At 38.9% G+C, this 21,740-nt stretch overlaps 1 protein-coding gene and 1 long non-coding RNA gene across 2 annotated transcripts; one reads left to right on the forward strand and one right to left on the reverse strand.

Moving 5' to 3' along the window:
- Nucleotides 1-4,028: 4,028 nt before the first annotated feature.
- On the reverse strand, nucleotides 4,029-6,350 carry LOC146983123 (uncharacterized). The gene is made up of 4 exons (XR_015036352.1): nucleotides 6,290-6,350; nucleotides 5,199-5,401; nucleotides 4,495-4,753; nucleotides 4,029-4,344 (listed from the first exon to the last, which is right to left on the reverse strand). It is a non-coding gene; the product is annotated as an uncharacterized LOC146983123 (long non-coding RNA).
- A 12,318-nt stretch (nucleotides 6,351-18,668) lies between these two features.
- On the forward strand, nucleotides 18,669-21,740 carry cabp5b (calcium binding protein 5b). The gene is made up of 6 exons (XM_085784547.1): nucleotides 18,669-18,845; nucleotides 20,235-20,265; nucleotides 20,358-20,501; nucleotides 21,022-21,131; nucleotides 21,228-21,375; nucleotides 21,610-21,740. The coding sequence occupies exons 1-6, from the start codon at nucleotides 18,795-18,797 to the stop codon at nucleotides 21,636-21,638; spliced, it is 513 nt and encodes a 170-aa protein (XP_085640673.1). The 5' UTR covers nucleotides 18,669-18,794; the 3' UTR covers nucleotides 21,639-21,740.

A 21,740-nucleotide genomic window follows, 5' to 3' on the forward strand; every position in this document is an offset into this window, starting at 1 on the left:
TACTCTTTCCACCCCTGTTTATTACCAGTTAAGATTAGTTGTTATATGAACTAAGGGCCCCTCTCCAAGTGGGCTACAACTGCATAAAAAGATTAAAAGTGATATTAAGTTTGCACTACATACATTAGGCCATATTAAAATTGATGACAACTGTTGCTCTGTGGTTTCTTGACTGATGCTGGTGTGAAATCATTAGTGGTGTGAGGGCTCCTCCTCTGGTGGCTTCATGTTACAACTGTTCAGTCACTGAGGGGTTTTTGTTCAGCTCTACTGATGGTTTGTGTCACTGTGACTCTCTGGCACAGTAATACACAGCAGTGTCTTCAGTCTTCAGACTGTTCATCTGTAGATAGACTTTACTGCTGGAGTCGTCTCTGGAGATGGTGAATCTGCCCTGGACTGACTGGGAGTAATAGATAGGAGAACTGTAAGTGCCTATATAAGCGATCCACTCCAGTCCTTTTCCAGGAGCCTGTCTGACCCAGGCCATGTAATAGCTGCTCAGTGTGAATCCAGATGTTGTACAGGTCAGTCTGTGAGATTCTCCAGGTCTTTTAATGACTGGTTCAGATTCTGTCAGAGTCTGACCATCAACACCTGTATGACAATAAAAAGAAAATCTATAATTGAAGCAAGCAGACAAATAACATGAGACTATGCTAAAATGTGCAAATCTCTTCACCTGTCCAGCAGAGAGTTAACAGCAGCAGTCCTGTCCTATAGTCCATCATGTTAAACTGTGTGTCCACTGTTCTCTGTCATCCTCTCTGCAGTCACATAAGTAGAGGTGGAAGACAACTGAGTTTTGCATTGACTCCTCCTATCACAACTACAACTACAGTCTACATCAAGAATTCTGACTAGGACCAAATTAAGTTGTGTCATTCAATTAAAGTTGAATAGACATCAGCTTGTAGTGTTCAGAAGTTGAATGGAAATTGGGATGTTTGATTTCTAGACAATAACAATAATAATTGAATTGAATTGAATTGCAAACAATAGCAACCGCCTGAAATTACTGCAATCACTGACATTGCAATATTATTATCGTTATTATTGATGTTGTTGTTATTTCCTTCATAGGTTTAAAAATTCTTAATTTGAATCTTTTTTATTATTATTTTGAATCTGAAGGAGATAAAAACCTGAAATGTTAAATAGTTGTTCTTCACCTCTCAAAACTATAAGACAGAATTAAGTCCATGTCAAACACACTTACAGTTGCATAATTTACAGTAGTTAGAATAATTAATATGCTCATGAACTGGGCTGAAACAAAGTCACTAAAGTACTGTGTAGTTTCAGACAAACAAAATGTTCAGTGTAATGGCATACTGACATCCTGAGGATTTTATTTTCTTTGATACTGTAGATTATTAACTTTTGACTTCAGTGATACACTGGAGGCTTCAACTGTTCAGTTACTGAGGGGTGTATGTAAATACCAGTAAACTTACAATGTGTTGTACAATTAAATTATATTATTTTTGACTCATAATACATGTGTTAATATTCCAGTGATCATGTCAAAGTGATGGAAGTTACATAGTATATTATGTAACCAGGTGTGAAATCATTAGTGGTGTGAGGGCTCCTCCTCTGGTGGCTTCATGTTACAACTGTTCAGTCACTGAGGGGTTTTTGTTCAGCTCTACTGATGGTTTGTGTCACTGTGTGTATCTGGCACAGTAATACACAGCAGTGTCTTCAGGCTGTAGATTCTGTCCATTTAGAGTCAGTGTGGAGGAGTGTAGGTCGATACTGAACTTGTTCTTCAGTGAATCTTTGTAGTATGGTACACTGTCTCCAGTATATTTCCCACCAATCCACTCCAGTCCTTTCCCTGCAGGTTGTCTGATCCAGTGTGTCCGATAGGTGCCAACAGAATAAGAGACCTGACAGGTGATGGTCAGACGTTGACCTGGCTGCACAGTCACAGAGGCTGACTGTGTCAACTGTTCACACTTCACACCTGTTTGAAATAGAGAATATATTGTTGAAATTGATCAAGTTATGAAATAAAAAAAATAAATGTTAAGTCTGACAAATCCAGAGAGACTCACAGGATCCAGCAGCCAGCAGCAGCAGCAGAGCTACAGAGAACATGGTTGGTGTTGGAGCTGATCTGATGGGAGCTTCTCTTCTTCTACTGTAACTGACAGCATGATGTCAAGTCTTTATATCAGACTGGGAGGAAGTTCACTTTGCATAATGAGGGACACTGATGGGATATAACAAGCCTCAGATTCCAAAGTAAACGGAAAATGAACACATTTATTACTTGAGATCTTCTCATTTAATTATTGGCACCAAAGCAAATGATTATATCTCCCCCAGATGGTTAATTTTCCCTTGTATACTGGATTATTTATCTTTGACAAGGCTGTAAAAGTGACTATGCGTTTAGCTTATAATCAGTGTTTCTTAAGTTATTGTTCAGTTTTCTGTACATGAACCGTGCCAGTGCAGATCATGCAGGCCTATAAAGGGACATGGAAAACCTCAAACATGTCAGTTTTCAAATGTGACCTTTGTAATGCTTGGTAAAAAAGAAATGGGATTAGATAAATGAAATAATATAGTCTAATCTCTCACAGTGCAGTTGCTGTTTAGACTTGTGTTCTATGGGGCTTATTTCTAATTAATCTTTAAAGATTTGGCACTGATGAAGTTTCATGTACATGGAAGCTATTCAACTCTCTGTTTAGAATAGTCCAATCAAAATATTACAGATTTAATTTTTCATTTTCTTGAATCACCTGAAGAGAGGACATCAAGCGTGTGAAGCTGATGAGGATTTATGATTTTGTTCCATTTTGTATCATATCAAGATAAAAAAAAAACTGAAATGGCAGCACTCGCAAAATAATCTTGAAACATTTATTAAACGCACAGCAGTGCCTGACGGACGCGTTTCAGCCCTTGGCTTTCTTCAGCGTGGGCTGAAACGCGTCCGTCAGGCACTGCTGTGCGTTTAATAAATGTTTCAAGATTATTTTGCGAGTTCTGCCATTTCAGTTTTTTTCATTGTTTCGATTTTTGAGCCGGCACCCAGTTTTATCTTTACACAAGAGTCGAGCACGCCATTCCCTTTGTTCTCTATCATATCAAGATGCCATGAGTGAGGACACTCTCAATGGTGCAGCAGTAGAAAGACACTAGGAGCCGTTGGGAAATAGGTAGATTTTCCGAAGAGTTCTCAGGAAATGATTTCTTAACAACATCAGTGCACCATGTGTGTCTGTGTTTACAGAACTGCCACACTCCTTCTCCTTGTCCCTGTCAACACACCCATGTGGGGCCCATGTGGGTTGGATGTGGGCCAGTGAGTGGGCCCCATCTGGGCTGCCCAGGTGGGTCCCAGTCAGTTTTGTCCGGGGGCTCCATGGTGGCCCCATGTGGGCAAGCCCAGATGGGCTGAAGGTGGGTTTCAGATGGGCCCTATCTAAAACCCACATGGGCAACCCAGGTTTCTCCCACATGGGGCCCACACTAGGTGGGCACTAGGTGGGCCCCATGTGGGCTGATTATGGGTCCCAGCTAGGTCTTACACTGTACCCATAAGGGTAATAACCATTATTTTACAGTTCTTAAATCAAGCTGCAATAATGAAGAGACAAGCAGTACAATTAATTATCTTTTTATTAAAGTAAAATTAAGTAAACATGCTTTTGATGGATGAATCAGTGTTCCAGCAATGTCACAGACAGAAAAACTGAAAATAAATTCATGTTAACACTGAACATTTTGGGATGCACTACCTATTTCAGACCCATGTCTATATTCCCATTGGAAACCACTGTATTTCACTATGACTTAGAGAGGCTGCCAACCGGTAAAGGGACATTTTTAGAATAAAGTGCAGATTTTATACTTTGCACTGAACTATCTAGATTTGGATCATGATCATTCAATAACATTATTAAAAGTATATACACCGGTTTTCTGCAGATGGAAATGGTTTGGAGGTTTATCTAGTTCAAAGTATGTGAAATGAAAAGGTTCAAAGTGCAGATTCTGAAGAAGATGGTCGTCAGCATTCACACCGAGAGAGAAATTAAGGATAGTCATAGTGTTAAACATCTGGTGGATCTAATAGTTAAAATGTTACGACAACTAATTCATACCAAGTTCTTTTTCTGTGAGGAATTGCGTGGTTCTTTCAGCTACTCCTCAAAGTGTTCCACCTCCTCCAGTTAGCCAAAGGGAAACTGAATGCCGTCAGGTTCTTCAGTTGGAGCAGTTCATCAGCCATCCTCCCAGGGATCAAGCTGACCATTGCAGTCAGTTGTGTTAGCTGGTGCTTCATGTGTTGAAGTAGTTCCAGGATGTGGAATTCAGCAGCTGAGGGAGAGTGAGAGTGGAAGTTGGTTACTTGTTTATTGCCCAGCATAAACACAACATTATATTAAGAGGAATGATAGATCTGCAGATTGATGAAGTAATGATCACTAAGCTGATGTGGACTTAGGAAAAACAATTGTGGAAACTTACCAGAGCAAGGTATCTGCTCTACTTCTGATCGCCCCACTCTCAAAGATGGCCTGAAGAGTTCAGGAGTGTCTTGAGACCGACTGAGTGGTGTGCCGAGGATGAGGAGGGCTGCAATGATGGCGATGACCGATGATGAGGAGATGAGACTGGGCGTGGTGATGACCAATATGGAGATGATGGAGATGTCACCAAGTGTGATGAACGATGAGGAGACTGAATGGGGCTCAGAGATGACCAATTTGAAGATGGAATTTGGTGTCTAAATATGGGGTGTAAAGAAAGGAGAGACATGAAGAACTGGTGGAGTGAAGGCATAATCAACAGAAACATATAATAGGCTTCATGCACAGCTCCACTACTTCCAGAACTTAAACCGGCTCCTTTATTTCCTGTCTTACATTATAGGACAAACTGATTAATCCAGGTGTGTCTGACTCTGACCTCAGTAGTCACAACAATGGTCAGACACACCTGGATTAATCAGATTGTCCTATAATGTAAGACAGGAAATAAAGGAGCCGGTTTAATGCCGCGTTCCAGGCAGGCTTTTGAACCCGTAAATCACGACTAACGACTTTGTAGCGTTCTAGGCAACCTGTAACCCGTGCTTTTCCATAAGTTCAGTAAATAGTGGAGCTGTGCATAAAGCCTATTCACTTATTTTATAACAATAACTCAAAACAATCCAGTCATCTTTGATTTACCTTGGAGAAGATTCCCGGGGAGAAGACACTGGTGGTCGTGGAAGTGACCGTGGCCTCTCAGGAAGTGATGACTGGTAAGGGGATGGTGCTGGTGGTGCAGGGCACGACGAGGACTGCAGAGAATTAGATTTTGAAGGCTGTGGTGATCGGGCCAGGTTGTTTTGAGGAACCTCTTCCTTTAATCTGTATCACCTGAGCAGTGGCTATTAACACAAAAGAAAATATACATTAATACCAAAGAAAATATCAACAATAAATATGACTGCTATTGAATGCCAGTTGGCATTAATAATTTCAATGCAAATGTGCAATTTCTCTGCCTTTTCCAATGGCAATGTTCTTCCAAATCATAAACCACAGACTGCTCACATCCCATCAAATATATCACGTTGAACGATGTTACCTACTGTTTCAATCTTTGCAGTAAAGGCATGACCACAAAATATCTACTTTATACTGCTGACTTGAATGATCAGACAGACATCCTGTGATAAATCCTATATTTAACATACCCTTTACAGCACGGCTGACACAACACATGCGGGAGAAGCAGTTGTGCAGGCGGATGTGCACAAAAACTTTAAAATTAATGCATGTTCTGAACCAAGCATAACTCACTTTTCGTAGCATTAAAGCTCATGTTACCGACATTATAATTAAAATTCAGTAAGGTTAAGCAGCCTGTGGCTTCTGAGCTGTGCTAAAATTAACTTTGACACTTCCCGATGAGGGCAGACACACAGTTTGATTCATGGTAAAGCTAATGTGTACAGGCTACATTAATGATAACAGTTTGTAAGTTATGCTAGTTGGTGCTTGAAAATGTTTGCACTGCTAACACTTTCACAGTCATGCAGTCCGAACAGAAACAGAGCCATTATGCCACTTGAACTGGATTTATGATGTGTGTATAGTTTGTTGTAACATTTTCAGTAAGAAACTGTAGCACGTTATGCTAACGCTAACACGCTAACGCTAGCAATGCTAAATCGTCTCTCATTCAAAAGATAACTTTAATGAGAGCCCAAGAATGAAAGAGAAAAACATACCAAAACTTTCAAGTATTTTTTTTTTTAAATAAAAGGACTTACTTTGAATGTTTCTCACTCCTCATGAGCCACTGATCCACACCTGCTGCTTGCTGTCCTCCCGATGTCCAACTGCTGCTTGCTTTTTTTTTTTTTTTTTAACTGCCGCTTGCTCTGCTCGCTGCTGTGACGTCATGCGGACGGTTAAATTTCAAATCGTGGGCGCGTTTGAAAAATTTTTTAAAAAATCGCGGATCTGCTCTGCTTTAGGGTTTTAATATTGAGCATTTTTCTGGGAGAGTTGTTGAAAGTTGTAATTCATAGTGGTTAAGACCACTATTCAATTGCTATGGCATAGCCATCTTAATTGCTCAATATTAAAATTCATATAAAAAGTAGACCTATAGCCCAGTGGCTGTTGTTTAAATTTTTGAATTTTGAAATGATGCCCAGCTGGAGCCCACTTATTAGGCTACCCATGATTAGTTTAGCCCATCTACTGCCCATATGGGTTGCCCATGTGGGTCCCAACAACAAAGCCCACTCTGAGCCCATGCCCAGCTAAAGCCCAACTTGCCCAAGTGAGGCCCACGTGGGCCCCAACTGGACGTGTTTGCAGGGTGTGTTCTGCTGCCCCCTGTAGTTCATTGTAAAAATTGGGGAGTTTTTGTACAGCCTCTGTGTTCACTTAAAGGGATAGTTCACCCTAGAATGATATTTCGCTCATTATCTACTCACCCTCATGTTGACTAAGGGCTGGAAGAATTTTCAGAGTCCACCGTCCCTTCTCTGAGTTACAGGGGGTCTTGGCGTAGCAGTGCATGTCCATATAACGGTTGCAAAGGGACACCAGAGCTCTTCGTAAAAAAACACACACAAAAAAACATCCAAATACCTCCATGATGCTCGTATGTAATGTCCGTCTTGTGCTGAAGCCCCAAATTGCGTAATTGTCCCGAAAAAAATTAAATAAGTCTATATTTTAAGCTTGTAGCGGAAGCTTCTCGAAGCTCCTCTTCCTGGTCCGTCCAAATCTCGCGTGATTCGCTGTAACCGCACTGACGCCGGCGCAAATCACGCGAGATTTGGACGGACCAGGAAGAGGAGCTTCGAGAAGCTTCCGCTACAAACATGCTTGGAATGTGGACTTATTTAATTTTTTTCGGGACAATTACGCAATTTGGGGCTTCAGCACAAGACGGACATTACATACGAGCATCATGGAGGTATTTGGATGTTTTTTTGTGTGTGTTTTTTTACGAAGAGCTCTGGTGTCCCTTTGCAACCGTTATATGGACATGCACTGCTACGCCAAGACCCCCTGTAACTCAGAGAAGGGACGGTGGACTCTGAGAATTCTTCCAGCCCTTAGTCAACATGAGGGTGAGTAGATAATGAGCGAAATATCATTCTAGGGTGAACTATCCCTTTAAACCACTGTGAGTGTTTGGCACAGTAATACACAGCAGAGTCCTCTGGCCTCAAGTTGGACAGTCTCAGATGGACCAAGCTGTTGCTGTTATCCCTGGTGATTTGTATCCGTCCTTGCATTTGGCTTGAATAGTCAGTCTGTGAGATTCTCCAGGTCTTTTAACCACTGGTTCAGATTCTGTCAGAGTCTGACCATCAACACCTGTTTGTTTTTGTTTTTTCTGACTGTATAACAGGGGAGTAAACTGTAAAATAATCACAGTAGCAGATGAAGTACTATAATAACTACTAATGATGTACAAAGGAACAATGTTTTAAAAACTCATATCCTACTGTATTTTTCAATTCCACATAGATATCATTTAACTAACATTCTTGAGATGTTTCTGTCTCTGTTTTTAATGTTTTGGATTTAGTCTGTGTTGTGATTTTTATAGTGACATATTTCTTATTAATTGATGTTGACTGTTCTCAGGGAGAGTTTAAAAAATATATTAAAGATAAATCATAAATACAGCTGTTCAGTAGGAGCTGTGAAAACTATGAAAAATAGTAGGACTGGAGGTTTTTGTACAGCTGTTTAACCAACTCCACTCACTGTGGATGTCGAGCACAATAATAAACAGCAGAGTCTTCAGTCTTCAGACTGTTCATCTGCAGATACACCTGCTGTTTGCTGTTGTCTCTGGAGATGGTGAACCGGCCTTGGACTGACTGAGAGTAGTAGATACTAGCACTATTATACATATAAGCGATCCACTCCAGTCCTTTTCCAGGAGCCTGTCTGACCCAGTGCATCCCATAGCTGCTGAATGTGAATCCAGATGTTGTACAGGTCAGTCTGTGAGATTCTCCAGGTCTTTTAACCACTGGTTCAGATTCTGTCAGAGTCTGACCATCAACACCTGTCAAGAGGATAAAAATGACAGTCAATTGTTTAAGCTGCTAACATTGTCATTAAAATCAACTTTATCAACATCAGAGAGTCTCTTGACCTGTCCAGCAGAGAGTTAACAGCAGCAGTCCTGTCCTATAGTCCATCATGTTAAACTGTGTGTCCACTGTTCTCTGTCATCCTCTCTGCAGTCACATAAGTAGAGGTGGAAGACGTCTGAGTTTTGCATTGACGACTCCTCACAGAGAGGACAGAGGTGTGGTGAACCTGCTATCATTGGAATATCTCCAGGTTTCATTCATAAACAGTTGCACTGCTCTATTTTGTGCATATTGTCTGCATGTTGAAAAAAATATGTTAGGTAAAAAAAGTAGCAAAGCAAAAGATGACGTAAGATGATGTCAACCAGTGATCATATTAGGAATCACAAATTACAGCTGGATCCTGACATGTCTGACTTGAATTAAACATGTCAACTACATTTTTTTGGAGCATGTCTGTGAACACACTGAAAATTCATCAGTTTTGTATGTGCAGGTTTATTGTATTTTTATATTAGTAAAAGATAAAAGTAACTGTTATCACCAACTTCAAATTGGACATTGGTCAGTCTTTAGAAATGTTTCTGAAATAGGTGGTCATCATTAAATCATTTATTGAAAATCCAGTCCATTGGTTTTCCTTCACGCTGTCTGATCCAACCTGTTGCGTAGCTGTCATCAGTCAGAGAATAACCAGAGACGTGACAGGTGATGGTCAGAGACTGTCCAGGCTGCACAACCATTGAGTCTGGCTGGATGAGATCAATACTGTACACACCTGTGGAAACACAAATCAACATTATCTCCATCATTCATCTGAATATTCACTGTTTCTATTGTGTTACTCACTGTGTTATCATGTTTCAGCACGTAATTACTGCTCGTTGTTTTGTTTTGTTTTGTTTTCCTCAAATGTACAGCAATAAAGACTTGAATGGATTAAAGCCAACATGTCAGTTTTTAAAGTTATGAAAAAAGTTGTTAATTTTGATCATTTTTACAGAGTGAGCTTCCTTGGTGGAGTGTATTTAGCATGTTGGTGCGTCAGTCTGTATGTGGATGGATCTAAAATCAGTTTCCATATTCTCACAGCTGTGAGAGAACATACAGACAGTATGTGAAATCATTAGTGGTGTGAGGGCTCCTCCTCTGGTGGCTTCATGTTACAACTGTTCAGTCACTGAGGGGTTTTTGTTCAGCTCTACTGATGGTTTGTGTCACTGTGGATCTCTGGCACAGTAATACACAGCAGTGTCTTCAGTCTGTAGATTCTGTCCATTTAGAGTCACTGTTTTACTGGAAGAGTCTACACTGAGACTGAACTTGCTCTTCAGTGAATCTTTATAAACTGGAGTGCATCCAGCACATGTATATCCAATCCACTCCAGTCCTTTTCCTGCAGGTTGTCTGATCCAAGCTGTGCCATAGCTGCTAACAGAATAAGAGACCTGACAGGTGATGGTCAGACGTTGACCTGGCTGCACAGTCACAGAGGCTGGCTGTGTCAACTGTTCACACCTCACACCTGGTAAAAGAGAAAAAATATTTGCGATAAATTATCAAATTAAAAGGACCAATGTTGAAAATGACAAATCCAGATAGACTCACAGGATCCAGCTGCCAACAGCAGCAGCAGAGCTACAGAAAACATGGTTTATGGTGAAGCTGATGAGCTGTGAACTCCACTGACAGTCTGATCTCAAGTTTTTATAGCTGAGGAACAAGGAAGCTCACTGAGTTTGCATAGAATCAAACACATGAAGCATCAGTGTTGGTCTGACTGGAGCTAAGAGAAGAGACTGTTCAGTGTTGTTATATCTGCAGAATGAAAAAAATATCTGCTTTCCAAAGTGGTCTTCCTTTAATTTCTCACACAAAAATACAATTTTGTTCTGTTTTTAATGAAGCAGCATTAAACTTTCTTTCTTTTTCTTCTTTTTTCTTTTCTTTTCTTTTTTGGGGGGGGGCACTGTCATTACCTCAATTTGTTGATGATCTGCACTCATTGAAAAAAGGAGAAACCTCTATGACGTTTAATATTGTGTCTTTTTCCATCACTGGTGATCTGCAAAACAAAATGAAAACATTATTATCAACTGAACTATGAACATTTGATTATTTATGATCTATATAAAATATATTAAAACATGGAAAATCCAGTCATTATCTCCATCATTCATCTGAATATTCAGTGTTTATAATGTGTTCATTGTGTGAATCCACTCAAAGCTCCTCACAGGATCCAGCAGCTGTATCAGAAGCACAGAGAACATGGTTGTTGATTTTTTTTTTTTTTTTTTGTCATATCATTTTGTTCATTTTCAGAATTGTCTGCCGTAAAGATTTTGTCATTTTGTTGAATTTAAGTAGAAGGGAAGTGGTATCATTTTAAGAATATTTTAGAGAATGTAAAGACTGTTTTCCTCTTCAATGTAATAGTGACATGTGAAATCATTAGTGGTGTGAGGGCTCCTCCTCTGGTGGCTTCATGTTACAACTGTTCAGTCACTGAGGGGTTTTTGTTCAGCTCTACTGATGGTTTGTGTCACTGTGAGTGCCTGGCACAGTAATACACAGCAGTGTCCTCAGTCTTCAGACTGTTCATCTGTAGATAGACTTTACTGCTGGAGTCGTCTCTGGAGATGGTGAATCTGCCCTGGACTGACTGGGAGTAATAGATATGAGAACTGCCTGTGTGTATGAAAGCGATCCACTCCAGTCCTTTACCAGGAGCCTGTCTGACCCAGTCCATGTGGTAGCTGCTCAGTGTGAATCCAGATGTTGTACAGGTCAGTCTGTGAGATTCTCCAGGTCTTTTAACAGCTGGTTCAGATTCAGTCAGAGTCTGACCATCAACACCTGTAAAGACGTTTCAAAAGATCACAGGTTAATTTAGTGCAAAACTAATTATATGTCAAGTTGAGATCAGTGAGTCTCTTGACCTGTCCAGCAGAGAGTTAACAGCAGCAGTCCTGTCCTATAGTCCATCATGTTAAACTGTGTGTCCACTGTTCTCTGTCATCCTCTCTGCAGTCACATAAGTAGAGGTGGAAGACATCTGAGTTTTGCATTGACTCCTCCTCACAGAGACCATCATCACATTATTTTTTAGACTACAGTCTACCTTAAAAATTCTGACTAGGACCAAATTAAGTTGTGTCATTCAATTAAAGTTGAATTTGACATCAGCTTGTAGTGTTCAGAAGTTGAATGGGAATTGGGATGTTTGATTTCTAGACAATAACAAAATTAATTGAACAAAATTATAATGTAAGACATTGAGATTATTCTTATAATAAATGTGATCAGTTAGGGGGAAGACTTTAAAGAGGGATTATAATCTTTATGTACATTGTGTAAAACGTTTCCCTCCTCTGACCTCCACAGATGAGAGGCAGAGAAGGATATCACCATAAGAGGTGAGATTTTGGGCCACGAAGACTTGACTGTAAATGTCTATCAGCCATCAGGTTCATGTTGACGGTTGCATTGCAAACAATAGCAACCGCCTGAAATTACTGCAATAACTGACATTGTTTATTATTATCGTTATTATTGATGTTGTTGTTATTTCCTTCATAGGTTTAAAAATTCTGAGTTTGAATCTTTTTCATTATTATTTTGAATCTGAAGAAGATAAAAACCTGAAATGTTAAATAGTTGTTCTTCACCTCTTGAAGCTATAAGACAGAATTAAGTCCATGTCAAACACACTTACAGTTGCATAATTTACAGTAGTTGGAATAATTAATATGCTCATGAACTGGGCTGAAACAAAGTTACTAAAGTACTGTGTAGTTTCAGACAAACAAAATGGCATACTGACAGGATTTTTTTTCTTTGATACTGTAGATTATTAACTTTGGACTTCAGTGATACACTGGAGGCTTCAACTGTTCAGTCACCGAGGGGTGTATGTAACTTACAATGTGTTGTACTATTAAATTATATTGTTTTTGACTCATAACACATGTGTTAATAGTGATCATGTCAAAGTGAAGGAAGTTACATACAGTAGTATATTATGTAACCAGGGAGAGCTGGTGTGAAGTCATTAGTGGTGTGAGGGCTCCTCCTCTGGTGGCTTCATGTTACAACTGTTCAGTCACTGAGGGGTTTTTGTTCAGCTCTACTGATGGTTTGTGTCACTGTGTCTGTCTGGCACAGAAATAAACTGCAGTGTCTTCAGGCTGTAGATTCTGTCCATTTAAAGTCAGTGTGGAGGAGTGTAGGTCGATACTGAACTTGTTCATGTTCTTCAGTGAATCTTTGTAGTATGGCACACTGTCTCCAGTAAATTTTCCACCAATCCACTCCAGTCCTTTCCCTGCAGGTTGTCTGATCCAATGTGTGCGATAGCTACTAACAGAATAAGAGACCTGACAGGTGATGGTCAGACGTTGACCTGGCTGCACAGTCACAGAGGCTGACTGTGTCAACTGTTCACACTTCACACCTGTTTGAAAAAGAGAATATATTGTTGAAATTGATCAAGTTGTGAAATAAAAAAAATAAATGTTAAGTCTGACAAATCCAATGAGACTCACAGGATCCAGCAGCCAGCAGCAGCAGCAGAGCTACAGAGAACATGGTTGGTGTTGGAGCTGATCTGATGGGAGCTTCTCTTCTTCTACTGTAACTGACAGCATGATGTCAAGTCTTTATATCAGACTGGGAGGAAGTTCACTTTGCATAATGAGGGACACTGATGGGATATAAAAGAAACATGGACTGTTTGCTCACAATGATCTAGTCTCTGATTTGTAAAATAAGCGTGGATTGTTGTCATTATAATTCATAACTCATCATATTTGTGTCAGACCTTTGTGATCTTTAGCCTACTGCAAGTTCTGTGGGTTTTTAGATGTGACAGTGGAGAGTTTGAGCCTGAACATTATGGGGTGTGTAGCAACCAAAAACGTAATCAGAAATGCTTTGAATGAACATCTTTATTCCATAATCACCTTGACAAACTAACTTAACTTAATAAAAGCTCAGGTGAAATGCTCTGCATATACGTATATGATCCTGTCCACCAGAAGCTGCTCCCATATTCTACATTGTAAACTGTTTTCTTCATATCCATGCATGTTGGCCAGTCCCTCCTCCGTTGCTCACCCTGAGGTTTGTCCACTTTTCTCCGTTACAGTTTTCTTGAGAGTTTTTCCTCTAAGGGCAGTGTGTGTACATGTGCATATGCATGTGCGTATGCGTGTGTCAACAACATATTAAAAGAAGGGTGTTGGTGAAGAGATAGTTCCCTCTGGTGGTGATAGATAGAAGAAGTAGTTTTTGTATGACTCTTCTATCATTGTCTCTCACTGTGTCTCTGGCACAGTAATACACAGCTGTGTCCTCAGTCTTCAGACTGTTCATCTGTAGATAGACTTTACTGCTGGAGTCGTCTCTGGAGATGGTGAATCTGCCCTGGACTGACTGGGAGTAATAGATAGGAGTACTAGCTGTGCTTATAAAAGCGATCCACTCCAGTCCTTTACCAGGAGCCTGTCTGATCCAGGCCATGGGGTAGCTGCTCAGTGTGAATCCAGATGTTGTACAGGTCAGTCTGTGAGATTCTCCAGGTCTTTTAACCACTGGTTCAGATTCAGTCAGAGTCTGACCATCAACACCTGTACAACAATAAAAAGAAAAGAAAGTCCTTAATTGAAGTGGCTTACAAATAATAGGAGACAAATATTAAGACCATGTTAAAATGTGTGAATCTCTTGACCTGTCCAGCAGAGAGTTAACAGCAGCAGTCCTGTCCTATAGTCCATCATGTTAAACTGTGTGTCCACTGTTCTCTGTCATCCTCTCTGCAGTCACATAAGTAGAGGTGGAAGACATCTGAGTTTTGCATTGACTCCTCCTCACAGAGACCATCATCACATTATTTTTTATTTATTCAGACAACTACAGTCTACATTAAGAATTCTGACTAGGACCAAATTAAGTTGTGTCATTCAATTAAAGTTGAATTTGACATCAGCTTGTAGTGTTCAGAAGTTGGATGGAAATTGGGATGTTTGATTTCTAGACAATAACAAAATTAATTGAACAAAATTATAATTGTAAGACATTGAGATTACTCTTATAAAAAATGTAATCAGTTATAGCAGGGATTATAAACTTTATGTATACATTGTGTACCATGTTTCCCTCCTCTGACCTCCACAAAGGATATTACCATAAGAGGTGAGATTTTGGGCCACGAAGACTTGACTGTAAATGTCTATCAGCCATCAGGTTCATGTTAATGGTTGCATTGCAAACAATAGCAACCGCCTGAAATTACTGCAATAACTGACATTGTTAGTGATTATTGCTGTTGTTGTTATTTCATTCATAGTTTTAAAAATTCTGATTTTGAATCTGAAGAATATATAAACCTGAAATGTTAAATAGTTGTTCTTCCCCTCTCAAAACTATAAGACAGAATTAAGTCCATGTCAAACACACTTACAGTTGCATAATTTACAGTAGTTGGAATAATTAATATGCTCATGAATTGGGCTGAAAGAAGGTTACTAAAGAACAGTGTAGTTTCAGACAAACAAAATGTTCAATGTAATGGCATACTGGCATCCTTTTTGATAGATTATTAACTTTTGACTTCAGTGATACTGTACACTGGAGGCTTCAACTGTTGGGGTGTATGCAAATACCAGTAAACACACAATGTGTTGTACTATTAAATTATATTGTTTTTGACTCATAATACATGTGTTAATATTCCAGTGATCATGTCGAAGTGATGGACGTTACATAGTATATTATGTAACCAAGGAGAGCTGGTGTGAAATCATTAGTGGTGTGAGGGCTCCTCCTCTGGTGGCTTCATGTTACAACTGTTCAGTCACTGAGGGGTTTTTGTTCAGCTCTACTGATGGTTTGTGTCACTGTGTGACTGTGTCTGTCTGGCACAGAAATAAACTGCAGTGTCTTCAGGCTGTAGATTCTGTCCATTTAGAGTCAGTGTGGAGGAGTCTAAGTCGATACTGAACTTGTTTTTTAGTGAATCTTTGTAGTGTGGTACACTGTCTCCAGTATGTTTCCCACCAATCCACTCCAGTCCTTTCCCTGCAGGTTGTCTGATCCAGTGTGTCCAGTAGCCACTAACAGAATAAGAGACCTGACAGGTGATGGTCAGACGTTGACCTGGCTGCACAGTCACAGAGTCTGGCTGTGTCAACTGTTCACACTTTACACCTTTAAAAAATGAAAATCCTTTGTTATAAACAATCAAGTTATAATGTAAAAGAAGATATGATGAAAACCCATGCTCACAGGATCCAGCAGCCAGCAGCAGCAGCAGAGCTACAGAGAACATGGTTGGTGTTGGAGCTGATCTGATGGGAGCTTCTCTTCTTCTACAGTAACTGACAGCATGATGTCAAGTCTTTATATCAGACTGGGAGGAAGTTCACTTTGCATAATGAGGGACACTGATGGGATATAAAAGAAGGGTGGCAATGATTGAGCCTCTGATATGGATGTCAATGGGAATGGACTGCTATTATAGCTCCTCATTTGTGTCAGTCCTTTGTGATTTTTACTGCAGATTCTGTGAGTTTTTAGATGCAGCAGGGGCTTTTATGGGCTGTCAGAGGCGCTTGTTTTATCATGTTGATTCCCTAAACAAGTTAATAAAAGCTTTAAGGAGAAAAAATAAATTTATAAAGGATGAAATGGTCTTGGCCTTGGTCTGGATGAGACCTAGTTGTCATGCAAAGAGCCATTTTAGCAGTTTAACTGTTTCGGGCAGGTGGATATCTAACAGACAAATGTTTCATTCATGCCTTATGGGAATATTATTCACCACTAAATTGCTGTATAAACGCACATGTTGGTATAAAAAAGAAGAAGAAGAGGCATGGGGAAGTTGCAAACCACAGCCTCAGCTGGTACTTTTGTGTCAGTGAGGCCAAACTCTTTTATCGTTTCTGATGTGCTGCTGCCCCCTGTCGACCATCACAGATTATTTGAGGTTTTTGTTCAGCTCCTTTGCTGATTTTGACCAGTGTGGGTGCTGCACAGTAATACACAGCAGAGTCCTCTGGCTTTAAACCAGACAGTCTCAGATGCACCAAGCTCTTGCTGTTTTCTCTGGTGATTTCTATACGCCCTTGCAAACTGCTGGCATACACAGTTTTACTTGCATCATAGTAAATGAGCCCCATCCATTCCAGAGCTTTTCCTACTGGTTGTCTGATCCAGTGCATTCCTTTAGTACTGAAGTCAAATCCACTTCCCCTGCAGGAAAGACTGAGGGCTTCTGAAGGCCTTTTCAGCATTGCAGTGGAGGGAATGGACTCCATTGCCTGACCATTCAAACCTGCACAGCCAGAAATAAAAAGAGAGAGATGAGAATGAAAGAGGAGCAATGCCAGAACATTTGGCACATGCATTTTTTTGTGAAGCACTAGCAAAGAGCAACTTACAGGGCAGACAGAGCGCTGTCAGCAGAACAGACAGTTTGTCCATCTTGTTGAGAGTGAAGATGAGTATGAGAGAGACAGCCAGTGGATGGGAAGCAGAAATACACCCACTCTAAAGCTTAGATTTGCATTAGCATTTTACAAGGGAGGGGCAAATATTTTTAGACACAGCATTTTATGGATTTTTTTTTCTCCATCTCCTGCTTCCCTGAAAAAAACACTAACAACACAACACCTGCTAAACTTTAAATTCTTAACTGATAAAATGATGAAAAAGGCATGAAAAAGAGTCTCCCTCAGGATACAGAATATATAAATAGATAATGCTTTGAGCTTTTATGGGAAATACATTAAATTATATGTATACATTTTTTAATGCAACTCTGATAATCAGATCAGTCAGTGCAACTGTCAGTTTATTTAAATGGACACAACCTATTCAGCCCCTCATTTTTCATATTCATACATTACCTGCTTTTAATTATAGACCTACTATCGAAGAATGCCATTAAAATAATGAGCATTTCCTCTTCTTTTTTTTCAAAAGAAGTCTGTAAGTGAGTGAGAGAAATGTGCGTGCGGTTAATCTTGATCTGTCTCCGTGCAGTGAACATACAGTACATACGCTATATGACCAGAATCAATGCTGTTATGTAAAAAGATAGAAAAAGTGATTTCATGGTATTAACTGCCATCCTGCTCAGGATGTCAGTTAATGCTGATCCTGTTCACGTATATACACCACATACAGCCAGACCAAATTCATGACGTTTTAAATTAGTGTTCATGTTGCTTCTGTGTGATGAGACTGATCACGTGCTCTGCTATTTCATTCACGGGCTTCTCATGAACATCAGCAAACAGTTCAACTACAAATGTGATCCTTGCGTGTATACGGTTAAGGATATCTCCTTAAGTTGCCATGGTTATGTAATAGGTTGGTAATGTAGATACTTTTAATTGTTACAGTGAACAAGCATTATAACTGCACGTCTTTAATAATCAGATAACTTGCATGCTGAGATTGACCATTCATTTAATCCATTCATTGAGGTTAATGTAAAATCATAATCACAGCCTATAAAGCAGTAAAATAATACTTTAATTTTGTTACATAAAAAAAACTGCATCCATAATACATATTATGCACTAGCATGCTGTGATTCACAGTCCTAGTAAAATGAGATTTTTTCTGTCTCTACATCCCCATCTGTTGTATGTTATGAAGGGATACAGATAAAAAATTAAAAAAAGGTTCAATTCCAGCATTGTCAACAAACTTAACAATATAAGAACACAGATGTGTATTATGTATGGGATGGGTTTCCTTTACCAAATGAATAAAAACTGAAACCCAAGGAGGTGGTGGAACTGCATTTTTTTTAATTCATCGTGAGTGAATATAAATCATAACAGTATTTAATACATTACATTTACTCTGTTAAAAAGTTATATGTTCTATAACATTAAGACACAAAAACAAAAATAACCATAATCTGTGCCTGTCCATATGAAATTGTGTATATGTGCAGCATTAAGCCTATCTTTCTTTTCCAGACCAAAGCCACAGAGATAATCCATAAGGGACCTCATCCCTCCTCTGTGGCATACGCAGATCACCACTGATTACGATTTACACACACACACATGGTGGCACTGGAACCAGATGATACCGAAAAATATGAAACAGTGAATTTTTTATCTTTTGAAAAACGGAGTGAATTCACAAAGAGTTGCTCAGGATTTCGACGAAGGCTGCCATAATGAGTCTTAAACAAGCCTGCATCTTTCTCAGAGGAGGAACAAGGAGACAAGTGAGTTAGAAATGTTTCATCTGTTCTATGGTTTTGTCATCTTGTAGTACAGTTTATGATGTTATGGCAGTTTTTCATTATTTTTTTGTATTTTCATCTTAAAGTATTTTAAGTATCGCATGAATTATTAATGTACGTTTCTTTTCATTTTTGATTGATTTGTGGAATATAAATATTACTTTTGTCATTCATAAAACAAGGTATTTTTTGTTTGTTTGTTGATAATTTGTTTTGTATTGTTTGTTTTTAATTTTTCGGGGTGTGTTTCTTTTGTTTTGTTTTGTTTTTTCATTTTTATATGGTGGTATTTTAAGCTAATGGGAAAAGAAGCTTAAAGGACTAGCCCCATTCTGGAGTAGAGGTGGGAGGGCAAACTTTTTAACTGGTGCATTAGGCGGATGCTTTGGCACTCAGTTTTTGTGCATTTGTTCCTGGTTTCAAAGATTATAGTTGCTGTAACCCAAAATACAGATAAAAAATATAAGTTGCATTTTGCACTCACCATCACTTATGTAATATTGTGACCAGTAATTTTTTATAGGAACTGTCTGCTGATGCAATCCCAAAGTGAACATGATGTATATATAGTAGTATAAAATGTTTTAAGCAGGGATTTAGATGACATAGACTCACGCACTGAATTCAAGTATCAATGCTCATTTTTATAGATATTAGATGTGCACAAACAGTTCAAAAAATGTCAGCAAATCATGTTGCAGGAGTAAAAACTACTGTACACATTAATAGGTTGGATTTTAAGAGTTTTTTTGTACAATGCAGGCCTACAGTGGAGTCATAGATATTATTATGATTACATTCAAAATACATGCATTTTGACTAACCAGATACAAGACACATGCAGACATAGGAGTTTTCACTATCTAACATACATGCAATATATTAAAAAAATATTGTGCAAAAGAATAAACATCTAAGTGTTAAAAACTGAATAATAAATGTTGTTCATCATAGGGCATTTTGTGAATGGTGCTGGTGCATATTAAATATTATTTTGAGATACACAACAACACTTTGGAATAAGAATGTGACAATGAAAAACATACAATTATTGTAGGTGCATCATACTATTGTAAAATCTACACAGCTCAGACTGAACGTTTATAAGAAACATTGAATAGTTCAGAATCACACAAGGAATGTAAAAAAAAAAAAAAAAGTTGCCAAGTCTGAATAGATGTTATCTACAGCATTGGTTGCACTTATACTATACTCATCTTTCATGCCTTTGTTTATGGAGCTTTTAGCACATCTACAGGTCAATATATCGTTCAGAGAGACACAATGTAGACAACTGTAGACATTTTTCTGCAAAGCTCTGTTTAAAAAGCAAACTAATATAATGTCTGTGTCTATATCATTGTTTTGCAGACGAGAGCTCTTTCACACGAAGAGATAGAAGGTAATTGTTTAAATGCCTCATGCTATGTGATATTTTTTAAACCTTTTCACATTAAGTCACATACCATTCTCGATGTCCCTGTGTCTCTGTAGAGTTACGTGAGGCTTTTGTAGAGTTCGACAAAGACAAGGATGGTTTCATAAGCTGCAAAGACTTGGGGAACCTGATGAGGACGATGGGTTACATGCCGACTGAGATGGAGCTGATTGAACTGAGCCAGAACATCAACATGAATTGTGAGTAGCTCTTCCAGTGAAGTCAAAGCAAAAAACACAATAAATGCTTCTTTACAGAACTTTGGGATGAACCTTGACGAACAATGACAATGAAAATCCTGCGATTAATTTGCATTATTGTAAGGCCAATGCAATCAGCAATTTGTAATGTATTTTTTGCAAGTTAGAAAAATAACTTAAAACTTGACTTGACTGTTGATCTGACAAACTGATGCTTACTGTAAATGAGTATTTGTTCAGATAGTTTCAGGAAATGTGTTTCCTGAGCTCTTCATTTGCATTTTCTATCTTGTGAAAGTGAAAGAGCAACTGTGTAGGAGCACTTTCAGGGTCTGTTCTTCAGTTGCAAATTTTCCTTCAAAGCACAGGTTAACCCCTCTCTAAAAATCAAGTATGAACCTATAGAAATTCACCAACCTTACAGAACACTATGTTGTGTAAATGAATTTCAATCCACTGTGTTTTCTAATTCATGCCTGATATAACATTTACATTGGTCATGGCTTCTGTCTTATCACAGTGGGGGGAAGAGTGGACTTTGAAGATTTTGTGGAACTAATGACCCCCAAGCTTCTTGCTGAAACTGCAGGGATGATTGGGTTGAAGGAACTTAAAGACGCTTTCAGAGAGGTGAGCGCTTTCTTTTTAGTCTTTGGCACCCCGTGGTGGACATTCAAAGAACATACTGAAAAAAGTTTGTTTTATTTTTCTCTTCCTCCCTTACAGTTTGATATAGATGGTGATGGGTCAATCACATCAGATGAGCTGCGGCACGCCATGATGAAGTTATTGGGTGAACATGCCAGCAAAAATGAAATTGATGCAGTCGTCAGAGAAGCTGATAACAATGGTGATGGAACAGTTGACTTTGAGGGTGAGATACAAAAAGACACACATAGGGTTGGATGAAATATAAGAAATAGAGACTATCTTACAGGCTTATAACTTGTGTTGTTGTTCCATTTATTTATTTAAAAAGAAATAATGGAAATAATAAATAAATCGTTTTTGTTTAAGACCAAATTCATAGTTAAGAGAGTTAAGAGAACATTTACTGGATTAACCTACAAGTTTGTAGCTCATCGTTTTTTGTCCATTTTCTTTACAGAGTTTGTGAAAATGATGTCACAGAAATGAGGACAACAGAATGAATGGATGTAAATGGGCGGATGCATTTTTATTGGACTTCATGCTGATGACAACCTACTTCTTATTTATAACTACTAAATGTTCCTGTCA

This window comes from Trachurus japonicus, chromosome 8, assembly GCF_045865225.1.
Source record: "Trachurus japonicus isolate A0001 chromosome 8, Traja_1.0".
In the NCBI taxonomy this organism is placed as follows: Eukaryota; Metazoa; Chordata; class Actinopteri; order Carangiformes; family Carangidae; genus Trachurus; species Trachurus japonicus.

What these genes read in the sequence shown, in the direction of transcription:
- cabp5b (XM_085784547.1), top strand. Translation starts at nt 18,795, where the DNA reads ATGAGTCTTAAACAAGCCTGCATCTTTCTCAGAGGAGGAACAAGGAGA. An exon ending in TTAAAGACGCTTTCAGAGAG is followed by an intron (nt 21,132 to 21,227) that starts GTGAGCGCTTTC and finishes CCTCCCTTACAG; the next exon opens with TTTGATATAGATGGTGATGG. An exon ending in TGGAACAGTTGACTTTGAGG is followed by an intron (nt 21,376 to 21,609) that starts GTGAGATACAAA and finishes TTTTCTTTACAG; the next exon opens with AGTTTGTGAAAATGATGTCA.